At 47.6% G+C, this 27,169-nt stretch overlaps 1 protein-coding gene across 1 annotated transcript; it reads right to left on the reverse strand.

Annotated features, from left to right (window-relative positions):
• Positions 1–675: 675 nt before the first annotated feature.
• On the reverse strand, positions 676–25,316 carry LOC116946280 (E3 ubiquitin/ISG15 ligase TRIM25-like). Its single transcript, XM_032961326.2, has 6 exons — positions 23,356–25,316; positions 13,871–13,966; positions 10,474–10,707; positions 6,933–6,955; positions 6,139–6,293; positions 676–5,449 (listed from the first exon to the last, which is right to left on the reverse strand). Exons 1-6 carry the CDS (start codon positions 23,965–23,967, stop codon positions 4,908–4,910), a joined length of 1,662 nt encoding a protein of 553 aa, XP_032817217.2. The 5' UTR covers positions 23,968–25,316; the 3' UTR covers positions 676–4,907.
• Between the last annotated feature and the right edge of the window lie 1,853 nt (positions 25,317–27,169).

The following is a 27,169-nucleotide window of genomic DNA, read 5'->3' on the forward strand; positions in this document are numbered from 1 at the left end:
ATTAGTTCAAGACTCCTGAGGAAGTCTCTCAATCTAGATTATTTAAAGGTACATAGCTCCGGTGGATTTTCTCTCATTCAAAAATAGTTTTTTTTTGGGTTAGATCGCGTAACTGTGTCGTTAAACGCGCCACCACCTGCCACAGCCAATTGGTAAGGTTTTTCACGTAAAGAAAACATGCCAATTAGTTACTGGTTCAGTAAACCCACATTTACAATTCGAGTAGGATAACAGGTAAAGTTTTGATTTAAAGCTTTCGTGACTGCAGTGATTCATATTCTTGGTTCTTTCGGTAAAGTAACGTTGAAGGGAAAAAATTAAATAATAAAATATATATAAAACAATCAAATTCTCACGACGTTTCGACTGCAACACAAGCAGTCATCATCAGGTGTGAAAACCAACGGCCGTTGTTTTTTTTATATTTTATTATTTTATTGTTTCCCTTCAACGTGACTTTACCGAAAAAACCATGAATATAACAGGTAAAGTGTTAACTTGAAGATAAACAATCTTTTTAATGCCTTTGTTAAAAAGTGAAATAACCCTGTGTCCTGACTTTTGGGCCACCCTGTATTGAGCCATACCGCGAATGTGCTGCGTCCAACATCGGCACTGTGACGCACATGCAAACGACCGCTGCAACGATCGTGGTGACGAACTCGCAAACGTCTCTCTCAGCGTATTGTGGATTTATTTGACCCACGCCAAAGGAAAGCTCCGTAAAAAAGGATAACGTGCACCGTCAACTGCTGTCTGTGTGATGCGAAACGCCGAACATGGAACTCCACATCCAAACGCTGGAGCACGATCGTGAACCCTTCACTTAGTCTGCCTGGCCACTGGGCTCTTTTAATCGCCCACTCTTCCTCCTACACATACTCTCAGCATCCACCCTACTATGCTTACTATTTTTATTTTACCAGGTAGTGGCAAGCTGAATGCCCGTTTGTACCCACATGTTGAAAACTAATTCCCTTCTCGATTGAAAACTCTAGGTTGAAAGCTCATTCTTTCGAAGTGTTTTTGTTTTTAATTTGTCCCGTCCCCCCGCACCTCAAATTATCAGGGTGTTTGTTAAACGCTTTATTTTATTTTACCAGGTCCTTACATTTGGTCGGAGCCATGTAGCTCTTTTTCAGATGCGACCTGGCTATCACAAATGATAGCTCAAACAAGTGTCTTATCACGTGGACATTTATAGCAGCCAAATACTATAATTGCGTGATGTTGATTCTAAATGTGGAGGGAAAAACCGGACGACCCGGATACAAAATTAATACGATCACGGGCAGAGACAAGCAAACTCCAAATATAGAGCAGGCATCAGGGTTTGGATCTAACCCACAATCTCCTTTATACCAGGCGAGGTAGTTAACATCTCGCCACCCACACTTGTAATGCTCTCTGCCCAGGCTCCGGTTTTTCCCTCCCCTTTTAGAAATATGCATTGAAATTATTTAGATTTTGCTGCTATAAATTTCCACGTAATAAGCCACTTTGTTGAGCTATGATTTGTGGACAGGTTGCTTCTGAAAAATAAGTTAATACCTCAGTGGGCTTTGCCTGCTAGGAAGGGGATGGTTTAGTTTTATTTGTATGTGTTGGGGTGACTTGTTTACCTTTCTTGTACCTTGCACTCCTATCATATTTTTGTATTGTTTGTTGTTGTAACGTTTTTACCACGTGCCCCTACTAGACATCTGTGAAGAAGAGCTTTATAGCTCATCAGATTCCTCCAGTATAACTACGTATTCGGATTCCAATTCTGAAACTCCCCCACCCCATCTCTCTCTCGCTCTCACTCCCTTATCTCTCTCTGCACTGCCGTATTTTTCTCCTTCACACCGTGACGCGTTACCGTTGCAAACCACACGCACAGCAAATTTGCTATGAAGAAGAAGAGCCACGTGGAAAGTTGCAATGTCGAACGAAACACGATGCAAGCATTGTGCACATTGAACAAAAAATACTTTGCAAACAAAATAAGTTTGGTAATGCACCGTCGGATTGGGACATTTAAATAAAAAAATGAAAGCACGCAGATTATCGCACCCATCACCCTGTCCCCATCACTTCATTGTGAATAAAGCATTTAAATTTTTTTGTCCAAGATCGATGATGTGATTGACATACATCCATTTGAAGAAAATAAAAAAAACATACATTTTTAAGTCCTGGTAGTTCCTTTCTTGTTGGAGAGACAAAATGCTGACCAAGATTAAACGTGAATATTGGCACAAGCTATTCAGAAAAATGTTGCCACGCAAATGGTGAAGTTACACAAACTCGATGCACTGAACCATGGTCATATTAATCTGTCCTTCACTTTACATGAATTACTTATATGTTATGTAATTACGGCCCAATTCAACATTATTCATAGTTTCAATCAAGCAAGAGGGGGACACACAGTCCCACCCACAGAGTGCCCTCTGAGAATGAGTACATATGCACTTTTAAATAATCTATATTGAAAACTAATTTCTTGAGAACTGCTTTTTGTGTTTAGTTTATCCTTGCCCCGCACCTCTAATTAGCACGGTTGGCTAACTACGGTGCGAAAGAAGTTCAACATACACACACGTGAATGTCTGGAAAAAAAAATCAATGCTTTTAATCCTGCACATGAGGCGTTATCTTCTTGGTTGTGTAAATGTTGATGTTTAATGATTACAAAAAAAAAACCGATGAGCGCCTGTGGTGAACCCAGTGTCTGAAAGCCAAATGTGTGTGCATTGGCTGCAAAATAATTCTGTATCAGCCCACGTTTGTTTGAAGTTCAGCACGAAATCTGTTTCAGAGAAATATTTACTAATTTGCCAACTGCTGTGACCTTGAGGCTTTCTGCATTGTTTTGGGCCAAAAAAATGTACCCCCCCCCCCACAACAAAGCCATCACGCAAATTTTTACACGTAGAAGTAGTCGTAGGCTTTCGCGACCAAATGGTATTCACGAATAAAAGTTTTTTTTGTGTTAGATCGCATAAATATGAATACCCCATCGTTTGAATAATAATGAATTATGCACAGCTTTGTCAATCCAGACCTTTGACAAAGTCATACCCACACCATATCTGCTGCTTAGCCATGTTAGGCCTTACTTTAGAATGTCTGGCCATACTTTACAATGTTTGGCCATCATTTTACAATCTTTGGCAATACTTTAACAATGTTTGACCTGTGCTTTTACAATGTTTGGCCATTATATAAAATGTTTGGCCATACTATAGAATGTGTGGCCATACTTTTAGAATGTTTGGCCATACTTTTATAATGTTTGGGCATACTTTTATGTTTGGCCATACTTTAAGAATGTTTGTCCATACTTTTATAATGTTTGGCCATACTTTTGGAATGTTTGGCCATACTTCAGAATGTGGGCAGTGCCCTCTGAATAAAAAAATGTCATGAGAAAAAGTTTCAGTTGGATTTGGTTTCAAAATGAGTAATCTCGGTTAAAATTCAGATTCGATTCCATTTTTGGCGCCGATGAATTGGTCTCATTGTAGTAAACACACACCGGGGTTATATTCACAATCACAGTAACATGCGGGAAGACCTCGCTTAGCACGTCCCCCCATAGAACGACGATTCGTTACAGAGCTCTATTTGTACTTGATAAAGTGTTGTATGAAAATAAAAAAAAATAAACTAAACGAATCTACAAAGCGCTTTTCGAGCGAGAATGGTTCAGCGGGGTCGTCCGAGAATACGTCCCCCCGCCCCCATCATTAGCTCAGCCAATGAGAGCGACGCATGGCTCTGAGCCAATCAGCACCACCACCACCCAACCCCGCCCCCCCCGTGATTCGATTATCACAACTTGTGGTCATGATTACGTGAAAAAAAAACAACAAAAAATCGGTTTGTTTAGCCAGATGAGAACTCACAAGACCAGGAATCAGAGTTTCAGGTTCCTCCTAAAAGAAACCTCACCGCAGACATTTAGACCAGGGGTCACCAAACTTTTTTTCACAGTGGGCCAGATAACTGAAAGAATGACGAGCACGGGCCGCATAATAAATATTTCTGGAGCGTCGGACCTGTGTTGACAGCTGGAAAATCTGGGGGCGGGAAAGATGCGTGTTTGTGTGTGTTGCCATGGAAACCATGGTAACGTAAGGGCGTAGGCAGAGCTACCACGAGCCGGGGAAGTACTTGGGATGGTGCGAAATAAGCAAATATTACAATAAACAAGAAAATCTAGATACAATAATTTAAAATTTAAAATAGTAAATTTAAGGAACATAGCAGTCAGGAGGTCTCCGCACGCATGAACATCTCCTAGTATTCTAAACATATTTAAATTTAAATTGTATCACAACATCTCGTGTTCCATACGTTTTATCAACCAAATTCAAGTACCGTCGGCGGGCCTGATGGACTGACGTCGCGGGCCGGATCCGGCCTGCGGGCCGTAGTTTGGTGACCCCTAATTTAGACCGAGGGCATCGCTAAGACCGCGGAGGTCTCCTGGAGCACTTCTCTGAGAATGACCCAGATTGGGAGCGCTTTGACTTCCCCCACCACCGCCATGTAGTAGTATACTGGAATGCAGTCTTGAGTACAGTATATAATACTTCATGGATGATGTTGTAATATTATTTTCACGAAATAACATTTATCGTCTACATTATTATTAGAGATGTTACCGATAGACCAATGAAGCCCCTCGTGTGTATATATATATTGCTCATACGAAAGAAATAACACCGGTGTGTCGGGAACGCGTTCCCCCCCCCCCCGTACGCATAACGGTTCGAGGGCCCCCTGCTTTTAGCACCGAGTCGACGAGTGCTCCCTCCTCCAGGAAAGCGGGTGCAGAGCGCTAAGCGAGGTCTGCCCCGCCGTGCAGCTGTTGAGAGCGACCGTTACCAAAAATGTTTTTATCATCCTCGTGACTTTTAGAAGAGGAGCCCAAAATCACAGAGGGCAAGCGACGAGGCAGGGTAGACGCCGAAGGCGGGGTACAGGGGCTGCGCGAAGCTGCCCGTGAACGAGTGGAGCAGCGCCATCGACTGCGCATTATAAAACGTGACCGTGCCGGCCTCGTAGTCGAGGTGCACACCCAGAACCTCGAGCGGCTGGCGAACGTCCACGACCGCTTTGTTGCCGTTGTGCCAGCCGGAAAACTCGCCGTTGGCCAGCGAGAAGCACCAGGACACGGAATTGTTACCCAGCACGTTCCTCTCGTTGTGCCGCTTCCTGCCGATGGAGCCGTAGGCGACGCCCACCTCCCACTGAGTGCCACACTTCACGTACACCTCCCAGTAGTGCTGGCCCGACGAGAAGCTCTCCGTGCAGAGCACCTGGAGGACGCACTCGAACCGCTGGGCGTTGTCCGGGTAGTCCTGCGCTTCCTCCGAGTACGTGGCCATGTGGCAGTCTTTGGAAATCAGCAGGTTGGGATGCGCCGTGCTGATGTCCATCACCAGATTGCGCTTGTCTGCGGAAAAAAACAAATAAAGCCAAGGGTTTTAAGTTCGGTTTACACCTGGTGGTTCTCAAGTGGGAGGGGAGGGGATGCGGACCCCCTGGGGGGTTGACGTGGCAATGTCCCAGGGGGGGTTACGTGAGGTGATTTATAAACGTGTGAAATTATATTGTACGTGAGAGTCTTTGGTGAATCATCATCATGTATGAATCTACCAATATAAAATAACTATGATAATATTTTAATCCGTATAGTAACCTAGAACGATATAAAAGACCTTTCTAAACTCATCGATCGTAAACAATGTGGTTTCCAAGAGTAACCAGCAAGAGCGAATAAATGACGTCACACGCATGCAGAGCATGCGTTGAATTTCTTTTTTATTCGCTTGCAGTTGCCAGCTAGTTAGGATGGCATTACAAAATAGATAATTGGTTAAAATATTTATGATCATTATTCATACATTTATTTCTCAGAACCATGTTAGGACAGGCAAGAGGCTACTCGGTTGAAACTAAATTCAACAAGGGGTGCTGTAGCCACAAAAGGTTGAAAACCACTTGAGGAAATCATCTCACAGTACGGGGGCACAGGGAATTCAACGGTGGCAAGGATCCCCCAAACACCACTGCTGAAAGCTTAAAAATATTTTTAAACGCACAGCCACTTCAAGTTGCGAACTGCACGTCCCTCATACGTACTGAACATCCTCCATGGGTAGAGATTTCTCATCTTTTGCATCTTGTCTATCTGCGTGAAAACGCTGTCCAGCCACGCCAAGTGCTCCGTGATGCCGTGCTCATCCAGGGCAGGAGGCTCCACCTTGTCTGGGATCTGCGCCAGCGCCGCGTCAATCCTGCACCACAACCCGCACGGGCAAACGCGCATGCACGCACACACACGCACACACGCGCACACACGCGCACACACGCGCAGTCATTTAGCTCTGTCTATCGCTCCTGGTGGATCGTTTAACGATTATCTGAACCGGTCCTAGGCCCCCCTAGGTCAACTCAGTCTCAAATCAGTGCCCGGTGCGGTGTGTAAACATCGATACTAGGGAGACGAAGGCGGCTGGGCGTGGTGCTGGCCACCCACTCCCTCGTGTGCCGTGCCGGCCTTGATAGGTGTTTGCTAAAGGCACTCGCCCCAACATTCTGTTAAGGCTATACAGGGGATCTGTCTTTGTGTGAAGGTGAAACGTGGATCATTCACAGCCCCTCGTCCATCCACTGCTGGATGAAGGGCCACCTCGCGAACATTTTTAATCGGGCGAGTTGTTTAACCGTACTTCATGCCGGTCGGCACGTTGTGGTGCAAGGAGGGGACAAGGATCGGTTTAGACATCACCCAGAGCAGCTGACGTTAGCCACGGGTCGGACTCAAACTCGGGTCACCAGGGTCTTATCGCAGTGCGCTAACCACTGTGTCACTTGTTCTTCCCTCAAAAACACACACACATGGCACAATTAGTGAGAAAATGTGAAATAATTACCTTTCAGAATGTATTGGATATTCCTAAAAAAAACAAAGACATTTAGATAATTAATTATAACACACAAAATGCATTGTTCAATCAAATGTAATGCATCACGTTGGTTATAGTATCATGTGATATAAAGTAAATCTTTTTTCGTATGGATTAATAGCAACAGATTAAATGTCATTTTCAGATTAATTATACACTCAATTGTCTGTTCAGAAGCAAGAGTGGATCTCGTCCGTTCCTCCTAAAAAGGAGTGACGAGAGCGGCTGATTATTTCCAATGCAGTCCACGGTTTGGGATTCGTGGCCGCACCATTTGCAGGCCGCTTAATCTTCCGATGCGCCATTTGTGCATCAGGTGGCCATATCGGCCATGCCTTGACAAAACAAGTTGCACAAATTTAGATTCCTATTGGTGTCGCAATGCGACCGCATCTCCAGATGGTGTAGGGAATCGGTGGTCATATTTATTTCACGGAAAGGGTAAAGGAAGGGGAAGGTCTATGAGCCTGGACCTGAACAGGGGCATGGAGTTGACAGCACAGATGGCTGGGGGGGAAGGGAATTTCAGACTGCGGGGTCAGCGGAGGAGAATGAGCGACCTCCCACTCAGTAAAATTTCATTGGGTGGGGAGGGGGGGAAGGCTTTGACAGAAAACCTTGGCTGGTGCGGAGGGGGAGTAGAGTGATATGGGAGGGGAAGGGGCCAAGTCTTGAGGATGGTAATGTGATTTCAAAGTTGATCCGGGATAAGCATTGGAAGCCAGTGGAGGGATTGAAGCACTGGAGTGATGTGGTCCCTGGTTTATGGGTTGAAGTGGGAAGTCTAAGCCGTGACATTTTGTATCTTCTAGGGTTAGGAAATGAGGGATTTGAGGAGGCTGCAGAGGAGAGTGTGTGCAGTTTACCACGTAGTAGTAGGCTTTCGCGACCAATATTATCCATAAGAGGTCTTTTTTGATTAGCTCACATATAGATCTGTCGTTAAACCCGCCACCACCCGACACAGACAATTATAAGGCCATGTTAACAAAAACATGCTAATTAGTTACTAGTTCAGCACACCGGTGTGTTGGAGGTGGGTTGTTGTGGGTTTACTTTCCAACACACAACCGGTGAGTAATGAACTAGTTAACTAATTGGCACGTTTTGTTCACATGACAAACCTTACTAATTGTCTGTGATGGGTGGTGGCGGGTTTAACGACACATTTACATTTTTATATTTACGCGATCCAACCCAAAAAAAAAACCTCCATTATAGTGAGAGTTGCGGTCATCGATTCGGGATGTGAAGAAAGCCACGGATGAGGGTCTGAGCAGCAGCTTGGTGCAAGGATGTGGCGGATGATGGCAGGAGACGTTTCGCAGGTCGGAGGAGTGAGGCAGTGAGGCAGGGAGATAATGGGAACTTATGGATCACAACACTAGAGGCTTCTTAACCCTTTCCCGTTCCGATTGACGCACAAATGAGAAGAAAAAATAAAATAAAATAACTTTATCTGTACTGAGGCTCCCACAAGGCCATGCGGGAGGGGTGTGTGGCAGTTTTGGCGCTGGCTATACAGTGAGGGAAAAGAGTATGTGATCCCTGCTGATTTTGTACCTTTGCCCACTGACAACGAAATGATCAGTCTATAATTTAATGGTAGGTTTATTTGAACAGTGAGAGACAGAATAACAACAAGAAAATCCAGAAAAACGCATGTCAAAAATGTTATAAATTGATTTGCATTTTAATGAGGGAAATAAGTATTTGACCCCCTCTCAATCAGAAAGATTTCTGGCTCCCAGGTGTCTTTTATACAGGTAACGAGCTGAGATTAGGAGCACTCTTAAAGGGAGTGCTCCTAATCTCAGCTTGCTACCTGTATAAAAGACAACTGTCCACATAAGCAATCAATCAATCAGATTTCAAACTCTCCACCATGGCCAAGACCAAAGAGCTCTCCAAGGATGTCAGGGACAAGATTGTAGACCTACACAAGGCTCGAATGGGCTACAAGACCATTGCCAAGCAGCTTGATGAGAAGGTGACAACAGTTGGTGCGATTATTCGCAAATGGAAGAAACAAAAAAGAACTGTCAATCTCCCTCGGCCTGGGGCTCCATGCAAGACCTCACCTCGTGGAGTTGCAATGATCATGAGAATGTTGAGGAATCAGCCCAGAACTACACGGGAGGATCTTGCCTATGATCTCAAGGCAGCTTGGACCATAGTCACCAAGAAAACAATTGGTAACACACTACGCCGTGAAAGACTGAAATCCTGCAGCGCCCGCAAGGTCCCCCTGCTCAAGAAAGCACATATACATGCCCGTCTGAAGTTTGCCAATGAACATCTGAATGATTCAGAGGACAACTGGGTGAAAGTGTTGTGGTCAGATGAGACCAAAATTGAGCTCTTTAGCATCAACTCAACTCGCCGTGCTTGGAGGAGGAGGAGGAATGCTGCCTATGACCCCAAGAACACCATCCCCACCGTCAAACATGGCGGTGGAAATCTTATGCTTTGGGGGTGTTTTTCTGCTAAGGGGACAGGACAACTTCACCGCATCAAAGGGACGATGGACAGGGCCATGTACCGTCAACTCTTGGGGGAGAACCTCCTTCCGTCAGCCAGGGCATTGAAAATGGGTCATGGATGGGTATTCCAGCATGACAATGACCCAAAACACACGGCCAAGGCAACAAAGGAGTGGCTCAAGAAGAAGCACATTAAGGTCCTGGAGTGGCCTAGCCAGTCTCCAGACCTTAATTCCATAGAAAATCTGTGGAGGGAGCTGAAGGTTCGAGTTGCCAAACGTCAGCCTCGAAACCTTAATGACTTGGAGAAGATCTGCAAAGAGGAGTGGGACAAAATCCCCCCTGAGATGTGTGCAAATCTGGTGGCCAACTACAAGAAACGTCTGATCTCTGTGATTGCCAAAAAGGGTTTTGCCACCAAGTACTAAGTCATGTTTTGCAAAGGGGTCAAATACTTATTTCCCTCATTAAAATGCAAATCAATTTATAACATTTTTGACACGCGTTTTTCTGGATTTTTTGTTGTTGTCATTCTGTCTCTCACTGTTCAAAGAAACCTACCATTAAAATTATAGACTGATCATTTCTTTGTCAGTGGGAAAACGTACAAAATCAGCAGGGGATCAAATACTTTTTTCCCTCACTGTAGCAGAGTGCGGCGGTCGTGTCACTCCGGTTCTTTGCGGTGACTAACAACGTCGTTAAAAACAAAAGAGCGCTACTACGCCTCTCTTAATAAAATTAACGCCGAACTGCTCGCGCGTTCCCGAGATCCAGCAGTGAACGGGACACTCACCAACCCTGCAACTTTCGGTCGTCTCGAACACGGGAGAAGGGTTAACGCCGGCCTCAGCAGTGGATAAGCAAAACCAGGATCGATTAGCAAAAACATCGAGACGCTGACTACGGTGCGTCGCTAGCGTAGGCCCCCTCGTGGAGTAGACGACGGGCAATTGTTGGGGATCTCTCTCTCTCCCCGCATCTGCACACCTATGTTGCTGCTGCTGCACAGGGCGTCCTCTCACCTGCACGAACGACAAGCTGTCCGTCGTCTGCAGCAGCTGGCGCGCGGCAGCCTCCAGCGCCTGGATCTCGGCGAGGCGTGCGTCCAAGCGGTCGGCGTCCTGCTTGGTCTTCTGCAGCGCCTTGGCTTGCTCGCCGCTCAGCGCCTGCTTTGCAGCATTCGCCTCTCCCTCGAGGAAAGCCTTCATGTCCTTCTGCCTCCCTTCCACCTTGCTCGCGTGGGCCGTGAAAGCAGTCTGTCACAGGAGAAGACCGAGTGGCGGGCGTGTGTAGGGGAGTCATTACGAACGACGAATGTCCCTTCTCACCCCCCCCCCCCCCCGGCACCTCCGATTAGAGCGGCTGGCTACGGTGCGACGGAAGTTCAACGTACACATTATGGTTGAGGTGGCTGAACGGGTCAGGGGGTTAGAGCAGCGAGCTGGTCACACCAAGAGCCGCAGGGTTTGAATCCAGGTTTTAGCTACCCCGTGGTCGAACTGGATTCTCAATGAAAGCACGCGTGTTGAGCGCTTTCGACCCAAGTCAGCAATGCCCGAGCGGGAACCATCATCAAGGCAGAAACGTAAATGGCAGGTAAAAGTATTATTAACCAGGTCTGGATTTTCCGATGACGCAGCCGTTATTGCAACCAATGGAATTGAATTCCAAGAACTGATTGAAGAACTTAACAAAGGAGGCTGCAACGCTGATAAATTGAATTATTTGAGAAAAAGACAAATATAAAAGAAAATATACGTTTAAAAAGACCTTCAGGCTATACTGTCTCACACAAGACATGCCATCACTTAAATCACCTTTATTTATTTATTTAGAACAATTTAAAAGGCAATATATTACAAATGTCAGATTTATTTATGGGATACAATAAAAACATTTATAGCAATAATGGCTTCATGCAAAATAAATAACTTTGTCACTGTAGTTGTGTTTACACAGTGAATCATTTTTTAAAATAAATTCCACGACGCAGCGCGATAGGGGGGCCACGGCCCCCCGAGGCGTGATCATTGCAGGGCAAGTGTTGAGGAGATCGAGCGTTGCTCCCTCTGTCAGAGGTAACGATTATTTTTACTATTTTTATTTTACCATGTAAGACCCCACTGAGCTGTATAGCTCTTTTTCAGAAGCGACCTGGCTATCACAAATAACAGCTCAACAAAGTGGCCTATCAACATCACTTGGAAATTTATAGCAGCCAAATATTCAAAAATGCGTGATGTTGATTCTAAATGTGGAGGGAAAAACCGGAGGACACGGAGAAAAATCCTCGCGAGCACGGGGAGAGAGAGACACACAAACTACAAACATGAAGCAGGCGTCAGGGTCGGGATCGATCAGAATAAAGCACACGCAGTGTTTATCCATTTCGATGGATAAACTACCGCTGTCAGTAACAGGGTAGTCACCTAAGTTTATATTAAACATCAGAAAACTGGAGCTGCATGGCCTACTCACCAACCAAGTGAAATAATTATATATATTAAATATTGATGTTAGTCGGTATTATTGTTCAGTTATAACTACCCTATCACTGAAAATTAGACCGATTCCCTAAACACTATCCAATACACAACCGTGCGAAACGTCACGGTATTTGAATTTGAAATATTGTAGTGGGTTTATTCTCCAACACCAGTGTGCTGAACTATCAGCTAACTCTTTGATTATTTCGGTAAAATCACGTCGGTAGAAAAATAATAGATCACTACGTTTCGATCGCAACACAAGCAATCGTCATCAGGTGGGACAACCACAGCAAGAAAAAGCTGCTGAAGTAGGCGAGAGATCTGCCATGGCACGAGACTATATAGTAGGCCTCGGCAGTAGGGAGGGAGAGAGAAGGGGGTGGGGGGGAAGGAGCAGCACCCGGGTCACAGGAGTAAAGTGGGCCACCGCGGCAGCACTGGAGAGGTCGGCTGCAGGGGGGGAGAGAGAAGGGGGGGGGAGCAGGGCAGCACAGAGATAGAAAGACACACAGAGAGTCGGAAATAACAGCTGACATGGGCAGGTAGGATGGAGACATCAGTCTACTGCGGGGTCCACTTTCTGCCCCGCCTCCCCCCCCCCTTCTCTTTCCCCCCCTGCAGCCGACCTCTCCAGTGCTGCCGCGGTGGTCAACTTTACTCCAGTGACCCGGGTGCTGCTGCGGGGGTCCACTGTCAATCTCCCCCCACCTCCTCTCTCCCCCCTACTACCGAGGCCTATATAACCTCGTGCCACGGCAGATCTCTCGCCTACTTCAGCAGATTTTTTCTTTTTGTGGTTGTCCCACCTCATGACGATTGCTTGTGTTGCGATCGAAACGTCGTGATCTATTATTTTTCTACCTACGTGACTTTACCGAAAGAACCAAAGAGTATGGATGCCTGCAGTCACGAAAGCGTCAAATCAAGATATCAGCTAACTGGCCCGTTTTGCTTAAGTGACAAACCTTACAAAATTTACTGCGTCGGGTGGTTGGAGGTTTAACGACACATTTATATGTATGTGATCTAACCCAAAAAAAATACTTTATTATGGAGAGTAACAACTCATCTGCAATGATGGCAGCTGTGTAGGGCTTGCCACCTATATCAGCGTGCAACCCAGTACAGTCCAGGGTTTGGCGTTTGTGCAGCAGGAATTTATTTTGTAGCGACATCTGCTACTGGTATCTTCACCATTGGAACCTCCTTTTCCAGTAGCAAAATATGCTAATTGATTTTTTACCCTTTTATCTGGCAACAAAAATGACACCTTTTTTACAAGGAGTCATGTTTGAATTGACCATAATACTATGAGGCACTGTCCTTGAAGGACAGTGCATACATTATCAGAGTTATGTTTTTTGTTTGCATTCCGACCGCAGGTATTGTGGTCAATGCAAACATGACTCCTTGTAAAAAAGGTGTAATTTTCGTTGCAGATAAAAGGGTAAAAAAACAATTATCATACTGGTATCTTGTTCAACGTAATCGCAGTTTTACTGCACAGATTTGACAGACCATTCGCCTCTCCTCGCCCCTCCCACTCCATCCTGTCCCTCCCCTCTAATCCTATCGTGACCCCACGTGTGCCCTCTGTTGCAGTCACTCATTCCTCGGCCCCTTGCACCGCCCCTTGGTCGCGTTGATTTTTCACCAGGTCCTCCGGTTTTTCCCTCCACATTTAGAATCAACATGCATTTACAGTATTTGGGCTGCTATAAATTTCCACGTGATAAACCACTTCGTTGAGCTATCACTTGTTGGCCTTACCTGATAAATTACAAAAATCGTATTTTTTTTCAATCACTCTTCGTAAAAGCGCCTTGAGCTAAGGCGCTCTAAAAATAAATAAAAAATATGCCCGGGTTTCATCTGTCGGAAAGGTGGGGTGTATTCGTGGCTGAGAAAAGTTTGAAAGGAGAGCGATTACCTTCATGTCACGGTCTCTGGCCGAAAATTCCAGCTTGTTGTCCCTTACTGCTTTCATTTTACGCTGCAAAGCGTTCAGCTTGTCCATAAGAGCTTTCTGAAAATAAAGGTTGGACAGAGATTTCGTCAAGGAGCATAAACCATCATCACGCGAACTCCGGTCATCCTCACACCAGCGGCGGCAGCTTTTGGCTGAACACCGAACAAAGACGGTCGCCGCATCATCGCGCGGCACTTGCAGATGCGCTTCTGCGGCTGTCTGGAACGTTCTTCCTTCCGATATTAGGAAGCCATTGAGAGCTATGCACTTTAAAATCATCTAGATTGACAAACTCATTTATTTAGAACTGCATTTTGTGTTTAATTTGTTGTCCTTCCATCGCACCTCCGATGAGCGTGGTTGGCTACTTATGGTGCGAAAGAAGTTCAACATACATATGCTAAATCGCAGTCGTAAACTGTTGGTTGGGTGCAGCGTTTAGATAGTTGCCGCTATGAACCCAGCCACGGCTAACATCAGTGGCGAGTGGCTTCTGAACCTGATCCTGGACCCCCACCCCCCTCTTCACCAACCCGAATATTCCTTCAGCCCCAACTTTACAGACTTCAAGCCAGCGTGAAGTCTGGTCAAACCACCCCCATGACCTATATCCAGCAGTGACATGATAGAGATTTATACATTGATATAAGGCATTATAATTATTATTATATTGATGGATGTATAAGAACTCGCGTGGCACCGTGGCAGGCTGCTCTGCCGATATCAGCCAGGGCAATGATGCAAAAGCAGGCCAGATATAAGCTATGGGCTGCACATTAATCAAGCTGGGCATTGTGACGTACGAAGAGAGTTCGCCGAACGGACGCTGCTGGTGAGAGGCACTTTTTTTCTGTGCTGTGTTTTGACAAAGACTGCGTTGCAGCCGTCACAATGAATGCCGGTGCACCGAACGCCGGTACAAACACAGAGAATCCCCATTGCAGGCGGTGGTGGTGGTGGCACGCCCCCATCTGCCACCTCCTTGTGGACCAACTCATGTGATTTTTAAAAAAACAGTGGTGGACCCAGTGGTGGACCCATTTCCTATTGCCCATCCAAATTCCGCCATGTTGAATGCATCTCCACGTGCGGGACGGCAGCTGGTCAACCCAACCGGTGTTTTGCCTCTCAAACAAAAGACACAACCTCAACAGCATTCATCGGCTGCGTCCCACAGCTATTTAACGCGATTGTAAGCCTCGTTAATGAGAAGGGGGAAAATAAATACTTAAAAATCACAGACAGGTTATTTCCCAAAGCACTCCAGGGCAATGGCACTGCTTCGACGTTGTATTTGTACGTATGCAAGTGGCATCAGTGGCGAGATGTTAACTACCTTGCCTGGTATACAGGAGGTCGCGGGTTTCATCCCGACCCTGATGCCTGCTGTATATTTGGAGTGTGCATGTTCTCCCCGTGGTTACGTGGATTTTTCTCTGGGTCCTCCGGTTTTTCCGGTTTTTCCCTCCACATTTAGCATTAACATGCGTTTAGAGTATTTGTCTGCTATACATTTCCACTTGGTAAGCCAATTCGTTGCGCTATAATTTGTGATCGCCAGGTTGCTTCTGAAAAAGAGCTATAGAGCTCAGTGGGCCTTGCATATTAAAATAAAAAAGTTAACTTTTAGTGTAAACACATAACTGTGATCTTAGCTTTCTTATCATTCCCAAGGCCTCAGACGGCTGTCTTGACAGCCCAGGACACACAGCGTCTGCGGGCTTTTACTCTGCTCTCAATTTAACAAACGTTGTTGGGATCTCAAACGTATCGCTTGATGGGCAAAATATGCAACTCTGCGTGGGACAAATTATATTCGTTAAATATATAGATATATATTTCTGCAATGAAACAGTCACCTAAAGTGTTTCTCCAATGTTTTTATTTAGTATATGTGTTGCATCGAGAAATCTTCACATTCCCCAATTAATGCGATGAAGGAAGTAAATTACCCATTTACAGGCAGATTTCTATGGGGAGACAAAAAAAAACAACATCAACAAAGACAGCTTGGTGATCATACAAACGGCCAATTAGCACAAGCAACATGTTAAAATAATAACATCCTGACAAGCCGTTATTTTGAACCATTATAATACGTCTAATTACCGTACTTCTAACTTCAAATCGCAGACAGATGGCTCCTCGGCAGGCTCCTGGCTGGGCGGGTGAATCGAGGGCAAAGCTGCAGGTGCGGGAGGCCGAGCGAGCTCACACGACGGGTGTTTAAGTGCGCGCCACACACTCGCGTCTCCTCAAACGAAAAGAACCGTAAAAAAAATAACACAACAGACAGTTGAGGCTGACTTGCTCATCTACGTTATGGCAGGAGAGTGCCATAACGTAGGACAATGGGCCCAGTATAGCATCAATCAGGATTTAAACTGCAAGTTATTTTACCAGGTAAGGCCCGCTGAGCTACACAGCTCCTTTTTAGAAGTGACCTGGCCACAAATGACAGCTCAACGAAGCAGCTTATCAGGTGGAAGTTTTCGCACCCAAATTCTCTAAACGCACGTTTCAGCTCTCTCAACCGCTGAGCCATCCAGCTGTTTTACAACTGAACTCTTGAGTATAAACATGCCATGTGTAAGTAAGTACATTTATAAATGCGCCAACTTTTATAACCCTAGGTTATCACGAGTACGCAATATTCATAGATTCCAAGTCCGATTAAAAAATACTGTCTCCCATTTTCTCCTGAACTTGTTAAATGTGTTTAAAGAGCCTCGAACATACAGCGGTAGCAAGATCCGGGCCGATGGACCCCTGACTGCGAAGCTGCGAAAGTCCAAATCTCGCTGTCCGAGTGCGCGGAACGATCACGGGGGTCACCATGAGCCGCAAAATGAAGATAGCGACGATTGACAGTGGGGGGTGACGACACAGAACCTGCACCATTTTACATTTCAGCGAACGACGAATATGAGCAGCGGTTACATCCTGAAACCAGCAGCATGGATACACACAGACAGGGTGCACCAATTTTGCCACGTGTGAACCGTAAATACCATCATATAAAATCCTCACTGGCGATGGCAATAAGCTAGAGGGCAGCGGTTTTCAGAGCGTGGTTCTTGCACCACCGGTGGTCCGGGACGGTCCACGGGGGGTGTGATGCAAAATGAAGGTAGGTAAGTTTCGACACGTAGCCTTTTGCGACCAATATTATTCATAATAAAGATGTTTTGGGTTAGATCGCGTTAAATATAAATGTGTTGTTAACCGGCCACCGGAATTATGGTGACTGGTTGTAATTACCAGGGAAACGCCATGGTACTGAAATTGTAAATGTTGTGGATTTACTCTCCAACACACCGGTGGGCTGAACTAATGAGTGTGTGGGTGGTGAGGAAGGGAGGGGATGAGTAGGGAGGAAGGGAGAGTGCAGTACGTGAACCACCCTACAATTGCTGCACCACACACGTTTTTATTGGGATTATGATGACGACGATGTTATTATTATTACGGTCCATTCTCCTATAACGTGGTGCAAGATGCATTCCTGAAGAACACCGTGTTATGGAAGAAAAAATAATAATAATAAACAATATATAATACAAGGTAATTCAACAGTCTGTGATAACACGTGAGATGCATACGCAACCCGAACAAAGACTGAGGCGCATGGGTAGCATCTAGAAGCATCCAGCAGCATCCCAATGCTTTGTGTGATGCTACGCCGAGGCAGCCGTACGACTGCTTATTCCTACCCGTGCGACATCGTTCCATTCACTTAATAGCGTTATATCCAATTCTCATTGGCGTTATATACAGTGAGGGAAAAAAGTATTTGAACTCCTGTTGATTTTGTACGTTTGCCCACTGACAAAGAAATGATCAGTCTATAATTTTAATGGTAGGTTTCTTTGAACAGTGAGAGACAGAATAACAACAACAAAAATCCAGAAAAACGCATGTTAAAAATGTTATAAATTGATTTGCATTTTAAGGAGGGAAATAAGTATTTGACCCCTCTGCAAAACATGACTTAGTACTTGGTGACAAAACCCTTGTTGGCAATCACAGAGGTCAGACGTTTCTTGTAGTTGGCCACCAGGTTTGCACACATCTCAGGAGGGATTTTGTCCCACTCCTCTTTGCAGATCTTCTCCAAGTCATTAAGGTTTCGAGGCTGACGTTTGGCAACTCGAACCTTCAGCTCCCTCCACAGATTTTCTATGGGATTAAGGTCTGGAGACTGGCTAGGCCACTCCAGGACCTTAATGTGCTTCTTCTTGAGCCACTCCATTGTTGCCTTGGCCGTGTGTTTTGGGTCTTTGTCATGCTGGAATACCCATCCATAACCCATTTTCAATGCCCTGGCTGAGGGAAGGAGGTTCTCACCCAAGATTTGATGGTACATGGCCCCGTCCATCGTCTCTTTGATGCGGTCAAGTTGTCCTGTCCCATTAGAAGAAAAACACCCCCAAAGCATAATGTTTCCACCTCCATGTTTGATGGTGGGGATGGTGTTCTTGGGGTCATAGGCAGTATTCCTCCTCCAAACACAGCAGGTTGAGTTGATGCCAAAGAGCTCCATTTTGGTCTCATCTGACCACAACACTTTCACCCAGTTGTCCTCTGAATCATTCAGATGTTCATTGGCAAACTTCAGACGGGCATGTATATGTGCTTTCTTGAGCAGGGGGACCTTGCGGGCGCTGCAGGATTTCAGTCCTTCATGGCGTAGTGTGTTACCAATTGTTTTCTTGGTGACTATGGTCCCAGCTGCCTTGAGATCATTGACAAGATCCTCCCGTGTAGTTCTGGGCTGATTCCTCATCGTTCTCATGATAATTGCAACCCCACGAGGTGAGATCTTGCATGGAGCCCCAGGCCGAGGGAGATTGACAGTTCTTTTGTGTTTCTTACATTTGCGAATAATCGCACCAACTGTTGTCATCTTCTCACCAAGCTGCTTAGCAATGGTCTTGTAGCCCATTCCAGCCTTGTGTAGGTCTACAATCTTGTCCCTGACATCCTTGGAGATCTCTTTGGTCTTGGCCATGGTGGAAAGTTTGGAATCTGATTGATTGCTTCTGTGGACAGGTGCCTTTTATACAGGTGTTGAGTTCCCGACGACGACTCTGAGACGGCTTGAAGGTAAGGGCTTTCGCCAAAGGTTTATTAAGTATATTACAATAACACAAAGGGTGTGACAACTTCCCAGGGGTTAGGGGTCCTACACTAAGTCCTGGTCCAGCTTGGCTAGCTCTGGTCTCTCTCCCTCGAGTCGGATGGGGGAACTTGCCAACCCCACCGACCGGGAAGAGCAGCACCTCCTACAGCTACCACCGGCTTCACTCCTGACTCTCGTCGATCCCTCTCTACCCCTGGTTCCCTCTCCACCCTTCTCACTCTACCCGTTCCCACAGTGACCCCGCTTTCGTCACGGGGTCCCCCTTAAATACTAGAGGAGACATGACGTCATCGAGCCGCCCAGCATGCATGATGCCACGTTCCGTGACGTCATCGCACTGGACGGCACACATGACGTCACGTCCCCATTTTACTCCTCTACACAGGAAACAAGCTGAGATTAGGAGCACTCCCTTTAAGAGTGTGCTCCTAATCTCAGCTCGTTACCTGTATAAAACACACCTGGGAGCCAGAAATCTTTCTGATTGAGAGGGGGTCAAATACTTATTTCCCTCATTAAAATGCAAATCAATTTATAACTATTCTGTCTCTCAGTGTTCAAATAAACCTACCATTAAAATTATAGACTGATCATTTCTTTCTTAGTGGGCAAACGTACAAAATCAGCAGGGGATCAAATACTTTTTTCCATCACTGTATATATAAAAAAATCCCGATACATTCATCGCGTTATATCCAAATGGCATTATGAAAACAACACGCGGTGTTGAGGGAGAACCAGACTGCATTTGGCCAGATGCTTGTGCTGTGGCAGGAGTCAACTCAGCCTATGTATGTTTAATTTCTTTTGCACCGTACGTAGCCAACCGTGCTAATCCGAGGTGCGGGGGAAGGATAACAAACGAAACATTAAAATCAGTTCTAAAGAAATTCGTTTTTAATCTAGATGACTTAAAGGTGCATAGCTCCAGTGGCTTCCTAATATCGGAAGGAAGAGCGTTACAGATGGCCGCAGAAGCGCATCTGAAAGGGCAGCGATGCGGCGACCGTCTTTGTTCAATAGCTTAGCCAAAAGCCGCTGCTGCGAGGATGAAGTAGAATACCACTTTGCGGAACAGTGAATCGAGATAGTTATTAAAACCGGTCCATGCCACCAATGCTGCGGAGTTCCGACTACCGGGTCAGAGGGACTGCCAATGGAGATGGGGCGCTGCCCAGCTCACTGCCTTCCACTAAGAAGCAGGCGGCAGCATGGTGGCTAGGAGATGTTAACTACCTCGCCTGGTATACAAGAGGTCGTGGGTTTGATCCCGACCCTGACGCCTGCTGTATATTTGGCGTTTGCGTTTTTTCCTTGCCCGTGGTCATGTGGATTTTTCTCCGGGTCCTCCAGTTTTTCCCTCCATATTTACAATCAACATAACATGTTTCAGAGTTTCTGGGCTGCTATAAATTTCCACTTGATAATCCATTTCATTGTGCTATCATTTTGAATTGCCAGGTCACTTCTGAAAAAGAGCTATGGCGCCGTCCATAAATGACGTCACGCGATTTTGGACGATTTTTGACCCCCCCCTCGTCACACGGCGTCACAAAAAGTCAGACCCCCCCCTCAAATATGACGTCACAAAGCTCTGCCCCCCCCCCAAAAAGAAATAAAACATGTGTCAAATCGCTTTAAACTATTGTCATTGTAGTGCGTATTTAATGTGGCGCTGCACTCTGATGTAGGAGAAACATTTATTAAAAAGTCTATTTAATTAAGTAGAACGTGTTGTCTATATTTATTTCAAGTTGCGCATATTGATGTGACGTCACATTTCTCAAACCCCCCCCTCTCGTCACACATCGTCACAAATGTCTGACCCCCCCCCCCCCCGGGTGCGTGACGTCATTTATGGACGGACCCTATATAGCTTAATGGGCCTTACCTGTTAAAATAAAAGAAAATGTTTAGTTTATAGCTGCACTATTTTGGATGTTCAAAAGGCCTCGGTATGCCACGGGGCCGGCTGCAGCCACCGCCGTGATGCCACGGGGGCGGCTGCAGCAGGCCCCGTGATGCCACGGGGGCGGCTGCAGTTTCACACCGCGGTGGGATATGGCTGGACACGCTGCTTTCCACCGTGAGTGCGGGAGGCGATAACAACCGTTGCAATCGCCAGCGCAGTAGATGCGCTGAGAACGGCGCTGTGCTCCCGGCAAGCGAGTCTGCGAAAGCGGGAAGCAATGGCCACAAGGAATGGGGGGATTGAATGCTCCGTTCTCATTACGTGACCCCCACCGCTCTGACCCGGTGGGGTGGGGGTGAAAACAGCCTGCGGAGGATTTATTTAGGGTTATGTCGAGTCGCATGTGTGTCCCGTATTCACCCACAGCTTATCAGTGCAGGCAATGTCTTGAAGGCAGATTGTAGATGCATATACGTATGCATTTACTAAAAACAAAACCATTTTTATCTTACGAGGTAAGGGCCACTGAGTTGTACAGCTCTTTTTCAAAAGAAACCTGGCTATGAAAAAATTATAGCTCAATGAAGTGGGTCATATGGACATTTATAGCAGCCAAATATTCTAATCGCATGGTTATAAATGTGGAAGGAAAAACCAGAGGGCCCGGAGAAAAATCCACACGACTACAGGGAGAACAATCAAACTCCAAATATACTTTCTTCAGGGTCAGGATCAAACCCATAACCTCCTGCATACCAGGCGAGGTATTTAACATCAGCGGTATTGTAGCAGTTAGCGCGCTGTGCTATGAACCTGGCGACCCGGGTTCATATTCACGCTCATGGCCAACACCAGTGAAGATTATCTGAACAGGTCCTGGGCTTCTCCAAGGTCGACTCAGCCTCAAATGAGTACCTGGTGCAGTGTTTAAATATCGCCACTGGCGATACAAAGGCGGTCGGGCATGGTGCTGGCCAAACACCCCCTCGTGTACTGTTCCGGCCTTGATAGGTGCTCGCTTAACAGCACTTGCCCCAACAGCCTGTGTAGCCTAAACGGGGGATCTTTGTCTTTGTGGCAGTGTCACCCAGCCTCCATCCGTTGACTCAACACACACGACCGCCGGCGTTGGTGAGATACGTGTCCCTGGCGCTTGCTAGGATTCAGCAGGAAAATTTATCTTAGGTGTCTAAAACTTTGTAAGAAATGTTCAGTGAGCAATCGGCTTGTTCCTGTTGTGTGCGATTACACCACCCGAACGGTAAAAAAGTCAAATTCGCAAATGGTTAAGACGGCGCAACTTGTTTTTCTGCTCCACCCAAGATATGTACACAGTGCGTTGAACTTATTTCGCAAGCGTCCGTAGCCACCGTTCTCATCGGCGAGGTGCGGGGGAGGCCTCGGGTGAAGAGGCCTCACCTGCGGAGCGCCAGGCCGGTGCCTTCGCTCCCACTGGGAGGAATGTGCGCGGTGTCAGAGGCAATCGAGTGGCTCTGTGAGGGCTACAAAGAGACTCGGGAGAAGTAAAAATCCCCTGGCCAGTACAAACCAACGCGATACAAGTGCACAAGGTGGTCCAGATGGGTCTTGTGACCCCCAATTAATTGGACCCCTAACAATAATTTTCCTTTGCATATTCATTTTTGTTTTAAATAAACCTTACTTTAAAAAAAGTAAGTTGAGAGAATTCAACGGTGGGTCACGATACATCTGGACCGGCCTGTACAATGCTTACGTGAATTGATGGGACCTTTGCCTGGCCAGCTGCTCGAATTAGCTCCAGCAAGTGGGAGGCGTCTTCCCCCAGCCCTGGCCAGCGAGTGGCCAGGGCTGTCTGCGCCTTCAAACAACAGCGCACGGGGCCATGGTTGGGCCACAGACGGTGCGAATGAAGTGCAACATACGTACATAAGAGTGATGATGAATGTACGTTCATGTTGAACTTCTTTCGCACCGCACGTAGCCAAACCCTGCTCATTGGAGGTGCAAAGTGACGTTTGAGTGACGGATGAATGTCACTCAACTCAATGACATCCCAGCGACAGGCTCTATCTACTGCTCTCGCCTGGCGGAGTTCCAACCGCAATCTTTCTCCGTGCGCTCCACCACCAACCACCACTACCAAAGACAAAGATCCCCCGTGTAGCCTTAACAGACCGTTGGGACAAGTGCCTTTAGCGTGTACATATGAAGACCGGCACGGCACACGAGGGGGTGGGGTGGCCAGCACTACGCCAGGCCACCAACCACCACTACCACCACCACTACCAACCAACTGCCCATTCAACAAACCACCCACCCACCACCAACACCATCCACCATCATCACCACCACCACAAACAACCATCACCACCCGATCACCACGACCACCAACCTCTCTCTCCGTCTCACCTTGAGCACGGGGTCCTCCCGCTCCACCCTCACCGCCGCGTGGTTCCTGTGCGCGCCCACCGTGGTGCAGTCGACGCAGACGAGGGCGCCGTCCTCGCGGCACACGTAGCGCAGCCTCTCGCCGTGCTCGGAGCACTTCCTCGCCGCCACGTTCACGGCGGGCTCCACCACCTTGTGGTGGCCGTAGGCGGCCGTCGAGTGGGGCAGCGAGTGCTCGGCGCAGAAGGAGAGGTCGCAGGTGAAGCACGACTTCACGGCCGCGCGCATTTGCGGAAGGCACAGGGCGCATTGCTGCTGCTGCTGCGGTTTCTGCTGCTGCTGGTTGTGGTGCAACATTGGCAGGGGTTCGTCATCGAGGCAATCCCGCAGCGACAGCTGCTTCACCACGTTGGCGAGCACGGTGTTCTTCTGCAGCAAGGGACGCGCCGCGAAACGTCGGCGGCACTGCGGGCACGACGGCGGCGCGCCGGCGCCCTCCTCGGCCTCCCAGCAGCGCTCGATGCAGCCCTGGCAGAAGTTGTGGCCGCAGCCGAGCGTGACGGGTTCCGCGAACTCCTCCATGCACACGACGCACGTCAACTCCTCGCCCAGCTGCTTCAACCTCGAGGCCATGGCGGGCGGTGTCGTGGCGAGCTCAATATCAGGGCGACTTGTTGCGGGTTCAGGCGACAGAGTTGAGGCGAGTCACAGTCACCAGGACGACTTGTTGCGGGTGACAGGCTTGAGGCGAGTCAACAGGGCGACTTGTTGCGGGTGACAGGCTTGAGGCGAGTCACAGTCACCAGGACGACTTGTTGCGGGTGACAGGCTTGAGGCGAGTCACAGTCACCAGGGCGACTTGTTGCGGGTGACAGGCTTGAGGCGAGTCACAGTCACCAGGACGACTTGTTGCGGGTGACAGGCTTGAGGCGAGTCACAGTCACCAGGGCGACTTGTTGCGGGTGACAGGCTTGAGGCGAGTCACAGTCACCAGGACGACTTGTTGCGGGTGACAGGCTTGAGGCGAGTCACAGTCACCAGGGCGACTTGTTGCGGGTGACAGGCTTGAGGCGAGTCACAGTCACCAGGGCGACTTGTTGCGGGTGACAGGCTTGAGGCGAGTCACCAGAGCGACTTGTTGCGGGTGACAGGGTTGAGGCGAGTCACAGTCACCAGGGCGACTTGTTGCGGGTGACAGGCTTGAGGCGAGTCACCAGGGCGACTTGTTGCGGGTGACAGGCTTGAGGCGAGTCACCAGGGCGACTTGTAGCGGGTGACAGGCTTGAGGCGAGTCACAGTCACCAGGGCGACTTGTTGCCCTGGGTCCTCGCGTGCTGGGGTCCTCACCTGGCCCGAGGTGTCTCGGCGAGACGATGCCGGAGTGGTCGAGGTGAGAGAGAGACGATGCCGGAGTGGTCGAGGTGAGAGAGAGAAGATGGTCGGAGTGGTCGAGATGAGAGAGAGAAGATGGTCGGAGTGGTCGAGGTGAGAGAGAGAAGATGGTCGGAGTGGTCGAGACGAGAGAGAGAAGATGGTCGGAGTGGTGGAGGTGTGGAGGGCCGCTGCGGGGTTGAGAGGTTGCCCGCCAATGCCCTCCCCTCCCGGGCGGTCGAGGCGCTTGCAGGAGGAAGTTGCAGGGCCCAAACCGAAACCGGACGACAGCCGCAGTAGCAGCGAGGGCCTCTTTAGCGAAGCTCTCCCCGACTCCAGCAGCCCCACACGGCTCACAAAGTCAAGAACAACGCACACATTGCTATGAAAACACTCACAAACTCACTCACACATACGCACACGCACACAAACTCGTGACACTCGCATGAACACACAAAAAACGCATACACTTACGTGAAAACAAAAGCTTCGCGCACACACACAAGCATACAGTAAAACCCGGAAAGACAGACACCACGCACCCCCTACAGCACCAACACGGGGGAGCTCTCTCATCATCGCTCGCCACGAATGAGCGCCACCGCCTGGACTCGAACTCGGCACGGAACGGGGTTCTTGGTGGCGGCGGAGCGCAGTGCTTGCAAATATCGCATTATTATAACCATCGCATTATCATCGTTATCGCATTATTGTAACATCGCATTATCATCGTTATCGCATTATCATCATCGCATTATTATAACCATCCCATTATCATCGTTATCGCATTATTGTAACATCGCATTATCATCGTTATCGCATTATTATCATCGCATTATAACCATCGCATTATCATCGTTATCGCATTATTATAACCATCGCATTATCATCGCATTGTCATCGTTATCGCATTTTCACCATCGCATTATCATCATTGCTGGCAATTAACGTGCCACGGAACGTCTCAACAGGACCCCTGGGGGTTAGAGGTCATCCATTGGAGAGAGGGGGGGGGTAACCCAAATGCGTAGCTTGCGTATGGGGGGGTCTACTGATAATGTACGCATAGGAAACGGGGGGGTGAAGGCTCGATAAGAATTTGTTTACATTGGCCTTCAAATGTTAGATAGTGTCCTATCTGTTTGCTTAAACACGTTAATATTATTAATGCTTGATCGTTTCTGCGTGGATTAAATATCGGCCATTCTATAGACGTCCGCGTGCTTCCAGGGAGAGGGGAGGGGTCAAGTTAACTCCCTCGCCAGGTACACAGGAGGTCGTTAGTTCGATCCCGACCCTGACGCCTGCTGTAAATTTGGAGTTTGCGTGGATTTTTCTCTGGATCCTCAGTTTTTTTCCCTCCACATTTAGAAACAACATATTTTGGCTGCTATAGATTTCCTCACAAGCCACTTCGTTGAGCAATCATTTGTGGCCGGGTTGCTTCTGAAAAACAGCTATTTAGCTCAGTGGGGCCTTACCTGGTAAAATAAAAAAAATAGATAAATAGCTTTCTCCCATTCAGTTGAAACATTTATGCACGAACAGTCCGTAACTCATTTTCCACTGTAGTCAGCCGCGGGCGCGGAAAGCCGTGACTCCGGTGGCACAGACGAGCACACTCACATTTACATTTCTAGCAGGTTTTTTTCTTCTCTTTTATTCCTTAATAAACAGAAAATTGCTCCCCGAGTTTTACCGCTTTGGTGGCTACGCGCACACCTGCACGCAAATGACACGTGGCGCGGCAGGTGGTTTCTGTGCTTGTGTTCAATGATCCACACAGAGACAAAGGCCCCCCGTGTAGCTTTAACAGACTTTTGGTCGACATGGAGACTGGGGCCCGGTTTAGTAGTACTGAGCGAGTTCCACGGTCGAAGGCCGGCACGGCGGGTGGCCAACACCGCGCCTGGCCGCTATTTTCTTCCCAGCGGCGACGTTTGCACACCGCAACCAGGTACTCATTTGAGGCTGAGTTGACCTAAGGGATTCCCAGGACCGGTTCAGATAATCGCCACTGGTGTTGGCCGTGAGCGGGAATCCAACTCGGCTGGCTGGGTTCGTAGCACACCGTGCTAACCGCTATCTGCTATACAACCGCTCTCTGCTCCACTCCCACTATTGGACAGTCACGAGGCCAAACTCCAATCGGCGGTCGACCCTTGCACGCTATTATCTGCCGGTGTGATAAATATTTGTAATAAAAGCACTGTTTACTGCAGTGGTCGGCACCCTTCCAAAGAACCGCCATTTTTTGTCTTTGACAAACATATTTGGAGAGCCGCATCACACGCAGAGCAATGTGTATTCTTTAACGATATAGTTTGACTGTTGTCCATGTCGTCACCAAGACATTCCATAGTGACCCCATTCCCCATCACGTGAAATAAATGCTTATTATCTGTGAGTCAAATTATGTTTAAGATTTATTTATATTAAAAACAATTGAAACAGCTGTCCACAA

This window comes from Petromyzon marinus, chromosome 26, assembly GCF_048934315.1.
Source record: "Petromyzon marinus isolate PM22_M1 ecotype Great Lakes invasive population chromosome 26, UKy_Petmar_22M1.pri1.0, whole genome shotgun sequence".
Lineage (NCBI taxonomy): Eukaryota > Metazoa > Chordata > Hyperoartia > Petromyzontiformes > Petromyzontidae > Petromyzon > Petromyzon marinus.